A 5,625-nucleotide genomic window follows, 5' to 3' on the forward strand; every position below is an offset into this window, starting at 1 on the left:
AAAAAAAATCCACAACAATCTCATATGGTAAGTGCTATTATTACCCCCATTATAAGAGGAAAGTGGAGCTCAAAGGGATTAAGTAGTGATTTATTTAATGTCAAATACTCCTAACCAGAGATGTAAAGGAAACTATATTTTGCCAACTTGGACTTTAAAGTCCATATGCTTAACCAAGATACCAGTATATCACCCTAAACCCACTAAATAGCCTTTTCATAATCCCAGCCACCAATTACAATGAACCTCACAAACTTGGACAGGGGAGAAGATAAGGAAGGGAACAGCTTGTCTGTTTCACAACATTAAGGGGAAAAAGTAGTCTATACTAAGCATCTACTGGGTGCTGAGTACCTTACATACACACATCTAGTTCTCATAAGCCCACCAGGACATAATTCAGTAGCCCCATCTCACAAGTAATGAGGTTAAGACATCTCTAAGACAGACTCCTTGATTTTCACATATACTATGCTTCTGATTGTTCAAGAAATAAAACTAAGGGCTGGGGAGACAACTTAGTAGGTAACTGCCTTCATCGGATTTTAGTAGAACCTGAGTTCAGATCCTCAGCACTTGGTGGTGATGCATGCCTGCAATTCCAATGCTGGGAGACAGAAACAAGATCCTGTGGGTCTTCTTGGCCAGCTTGTGTAGTCAATCAGTGAGCTCCAGGTTCAGTGAGAAAACTTGTCTCAAAGAACAAGGAGGAGAGTGATAGAGGAAGACTCCTCATGTTGACCTCTGTCCTTCATATGCACACACCACACACACACACACACACACACACACACACACACAGAGAAAAACAACTGAAGCTGGGCCTAAGTCAACATCTGTAAGAGTTCCCAGAGAAGAATTCAAATACCAAAGAAAGCATGATTTTTCTGTGTTAGAAAACTGAGGTTAAATCCTCTGTCCTGAGACAGCTAACTAGCTGTGGCCTGACTCTGTATGCTCAGGCATACAGAAACAAGACCAAAATAAAAGCCAGAAGGAAACAAATCAAAACTTAATACACAGGAAGGACTGCAAGTGAGTGGTCTGCCCCCCCACTTGACCTACGGTCTTTGGGTGCTCTGGTTAGTAACCACAATACCAAGTGCACTTAGTGAATATTAAGCCATCAATATGCAAGTTATACAAACTGGCCAACCAAGTTCCAATGAGGGCATGATGGGCCCTCATTCTGAGTCCTCACAAAAGCCTGGCAGTCCCTATCTCAGACACCTCTGAACTTCTAGAGCCAACCACTACCGGCTTGCTAGGGGTTCTCATGTCCCCCAGTTAAGTGTAGACTCCTTCCTACTCTTTTCTCCAACAGTTGAGTTTTTGTTTTCAAGGGCACTAAGTCCCAGTCAGTCTCTGAGATGGCCACAGCACATTAGTAATCACTGACTCACCCCATCCCTCTGAGGTTGGGGGAATGCAGAGGGCCACAGGATGTGTGGCCCAGATCCCTTTGGTCCTTTGCAGAGCTGGCAGGCAGAGCGGTGCCAGTAACACGACTTCCCCTTGGAACGTCCTGGACCCTGAGTCGGAGCGGTGCCAGTGGGCTGATGTCAAGCTCTCCAAAATGGCAGAGGCCAGGATCTCTAGACAGCTCCACCGCTGCCAACAGATCTAATCTCCTTCTTTCAAGGCAGATGAAATCCAATAAGGGCTGCTAAGTCTACAACTTATCCCTCCTCACTGGCACAGTCAGCCCTTCAGGCTATACCAGCAACACACCCAGAATTATTATTGCCTCTTAGAAAGTTCTTTGGGGAATTGAAAGTTATTTCAAGTTTTCAAAGATTTATCTGTCAGTAAATGTTGAGTTTCTTTCTCAAAAACTGTTTAGTTTCAACATATGGCCCAACTTCATCCCAGTGATACCTGCTACTAGCCTTTCTATTCACAGAGCCACTCACAAAAATGGAGAGCCAAATCCCACACCAAAGGAGAGCCCAAAGCAAGCTCTAAAAAATCCATCTTTATAGACCATCCTTTTTGAAACCCACGGAAAGACTACAAAGAAGCACAAGCAAAGAACACAAACCAGCCACTAGGGCTTAACATGAAAAGAAGAAAAAAGAAGGCGGGATGTTTTGTGTATTGTTTCAGTTTGGAAAAAATACTCTAGTGAAATGGCTTAGCCACATGCTCAGCCTAGACAAATCCACTCTAACTTAGCAGGATGCCTGCAGGCGGGTCTGAAATAAATAAGTAGAATGGCATCACTCTTTATTCTCCCTGCCAGCCCCCTCTCAGTTCCCCCCTCTTCCCCGAAACATCTGGTCTGGTCTCCATGTTAAACAACGGAAGAAAATCTATAAAGATTGGGGCTGAGGAACCAACAGCCCCAGCTTCCGAAACTGCCCCGCCAGCGAGGTCCCGGGAATAGAATTCTGGGACCCGACCGCGAGACGGAGGGGAGGTGGGAGACGTGATCCGGCCCGCAGGAGAGGGCGGGGAGCCCGGGGACCCCCTCCTCCTCCGAGGAGCCCGGCGGTTGTGGCGTCGTCCCCGAGCCCCCGACAGAGCTGTCCCCGGCCGCCAGCGGCTGTCTGACGTTCCGGGGAAAGCGCTCGAGGCCCGAAGGGGTGGGCGGGACCAGACCGGGCACCGAGTCCCACCCGGGGCGTCGGGAGCCGGGACGGCATGAGGGAAGGAGCGGGGCTCAGTCCTCACCAGCACCAGGGCGAATCGCTCCTCCAGCTCACAGGGCTCGGGCATCGGCATCTTGCCCGGCGGCAGCAGCAGCGGCATGGGGGGCGGCTCGCCGGGGCCCCCCTCGGCGCTCTCCAGGTTGCCCATCGCGGCGGGGCCCCCTCGGGGGCCTCAGCCCTCCACCTCCACGCCTGGGGCCCTCAGGCTGGGCCGCTCGGACCTGGCTCCTGCCTCAGAGCCGGCTCCGGTCCCGATTCCTCGGCCCCTCTGGGGGCGCCCGGACCCCGCGGGCGACGGTGAGCAGACAGCCCCGCTGCGGCGTCTGGATAGCGGCGGCCGGCACCGGATCGCCACCGCAGCCTCGCGGCTCCCACAGCGCCGCCCCTGCGCCGCCCCTCCCCACCTTCCGCGCTTTTTCCCTCCCCCGACAACTTCGCTTCCTCCCACCCACTCCCCGCCGCGACTCCGACTTCCCCGCGAGCTAGCGCCGACTGCTGCTGACTGGCCGCGCGCCTCATTCATGCAAGGCCCCACCTCCCGCCCACCCGCTCCTCAGAGGCCCGCCCTGCCCCGCCTCGCCTAATTGATAGTCGCGCTGGCCAATCACGGTGCCTCCCGCCCTCAGCGGCCTCGCGCCTAGCTCTGAGCGCACCCTAGCGGCCCCGGTGGGCATCCAATCACCCCGCTCGCTGGAGGCTGTGGGGCGCAAATGTATTAGGGTAGAGACACAGCATCTGTTACAGAGTGATTGTGCTGGCTGACGCCTATAATCCCAGCCCAGCATTCCCGAGGCTGAGGCGGGAGGATTGCCATTTAAGACCAGCCTGGGCTAAGTAGCGGGTATCAAGCCAGCCATGGCTACAAAGCAAGAGCCTTTCTCAGAAAAAAAATATATATATATTTTTTTATTTTTTAAAATTATTTTTTTAATAACCACATAATTAGAAGAATCATTTCATTACAACAGCATTGACATATTCAATAACAGTTTCCAGAACTAAGATGCATCTCTTTCAAAATTGGCTGTAAATTTTAAGTTTACAGTTGAATTATTACAGTTATAGAATATTGTGCTCAGTATAAACCCTATAAGACATGAAATTAAATGAGTTTTTAACCTTTAAAAAGATCTCCATTTCATTTTAAAATATACTGTTTCTTACAGACTCATTGTTTTTGCTAATAACACCGAGATGTTGGCACATGCATCTCTAATCTGTATGACTAGTAATCTGATTATTACTAGTCATAATCAGTTGCACTGGGATCCTTGGCACCTGTGTATGTCTATAAAGTCATCGGGTAGATGTCAATAGTAATGGTTATCACCTCTACTAATTAACATGACGTAACTTTTTATGCTTCCTCCTCAAATATAATTCATTTTTTAAAAATGTGTTGATTTCTTTGTGTCTGTGTATATCACACAGAACATCCCAAACCTTATTCAACTGTACACCCACTTCCCATATGGCACCCTCCCATAGCCTCCCTGCACTAGAGCCCTTATACTCTGTCATCCCTGCTACTGTCCGCTGTGTTGTCGGCACCCCCAGCCGTTCCCCACTACTTGTCCATCTGGTGAATCTAGTCAGCCTATCTAGAGGGCTTTGTTTTAGGAAGGTCAGCTGTTCCTCATCTAACAGCAATCAGTTATCAAACTTTAGATAAGATTGGGGTCTGCTGTTCATTTTCCCAGTTCTGTGCTGGGTTACTATCTGGGAGTCCCTTGGGCCACCCTGGCCAACAACTCAAAAGAAGGTATCTCCTGTCTGGCATTGCTGATTGTTATTCAGCCTTTAGCTATACATATGGACTCTTAAAAAATTATATTGGCCCCTTTAATCTTTGTAATCTTTGGTTATACTTCCCTTTTGGGTGTTTAAGGACATACAATTGGACCAGATGAACTGATTTGTTTTTACTCTTGAGGTCGTTAGAGGATTTGTTCTTCAGGGGTCCCATGGGGTTGGGAGGAGCCCCTGGCTCCTTTCTTTTACCAGCTCCATCCATGTGAGGATAAGTCAAAGGTCCTGCTCGACCATTGTTGGCTCCTCTTGGAAGCATGGAGGAAATGATTCCTCTGTGTTGAACCTCCTCTTTGTAGTCTGGACACTGGTTCAAGTCCATCTCGTGGGGCCCTCGGCCTCCTTGATCAAGAGGACAGGTGACCCACCACAATTACAGGTTTTTGTTTTTTGGGGGGTTTTTTTGGTCTTTTTGAGACAGGGTCTCCCTGTAGCCCCAGCTGTCCTGGAACTCACTATGTAGACCAAGCTGGCCTTGAACTGGGGTCTCCTCGGCTTCCTTGATCAAGAGGCCAGATGACCCACCACCATTACAGGACATTTTGCGCGATGCTCATAGTCCCTGGGAACTAATCGACCCAGGAGGGCAAGGAGCAAAAAGTGTCCTTTGATTCCCTCTGACCCAATTAGTATAGATTTCAAGGTATGTCTGTTAAACATCCAAGAAGGTTAGTTCCACCATTCTGGCATTTTTAATTACTGTGTGTCTTGCAGATAAATCTTGGGTAAAGACCAATTGTTCTCAGATAAACCTTAACTAGACATATATTTCTTGATCTACTATGTATAATTTGTCAGTAGTTTGTAGGAGTAATATGGTTCCCTCTGGTTTTCAAAACTAGCTAGGCATTATTTATCTCTCGCATTGTCTCACCCCGCCACCATAATTTTCATCATGGTTTTCCCCCCGTTTCCCCCCTTTCTCCCTTAATAATACCCTTCTCTTATGGTCCTACCTCTCTTGACATCCTTCTTTCCCTTTATCCCCTAGGTTCCTTGTACACCCTTTCCTCTGCCCTCCCTTAAACTAACCCTATTTTTATCCATATCTCCCTTATTAAGGCCTGTTTCCTACTGTTCTTCTCTTTCAGGTTCTTTTTTTCCTTTACCTCCCTGGTTCTTTTCCATTATCCTGGTTTCTGTAATTATGTCTGGATACATACTC

At 48.5% G+C, this 5,625-nt stretch overlaps 1 protein-coding gene across 3 annotated transcripts in view; it reads right to left on the bottom strand.

The window, feature by feature from the left end:
* Nucleotides 1-3,070, bottom strand: part of Fmnl3 (formin like 3) — a 56,638-nt gene extending 53,568 nt beyond the window's left edge. For 2 of the 3 annotated variants that reach the window (XM_029553892.1, XM_008848745.3), the window contains exon 1: nt 2,674-3,070. In XM_029553892.1, coding sequence (XP_029409752.1) covers nt 2,674-2,799 — 126 coding nt within the window. In that variant the 5' untranslated portion in view covers nt 2,800-3,070. The remainder of the gene's footprint in view (nt 1-2,673) is intronic. The other variant, XM_029553893.1, reaches the window with a different exon arrangement.
* Nucleotides 3,071-5,625: the final 2,555 nt, after the last annotated feature.

Source organism: Nannospalax galili, unplaced genomic scaffold (genome assembly GCF_000622305.1).
Source record: "Nannospalax galili isolate Female #2095 unplaced genomic scaffold, S.galili_v1.0 scaffold1224, whole genome shotgun sequence".
In the NCBI taxonomy this organism is placed as follows: Eukaryota; Metazoa; Chordata; class Mammalia; order Rodentia; family Spalacidae; genus Nannospalax; species Nannospalax galili.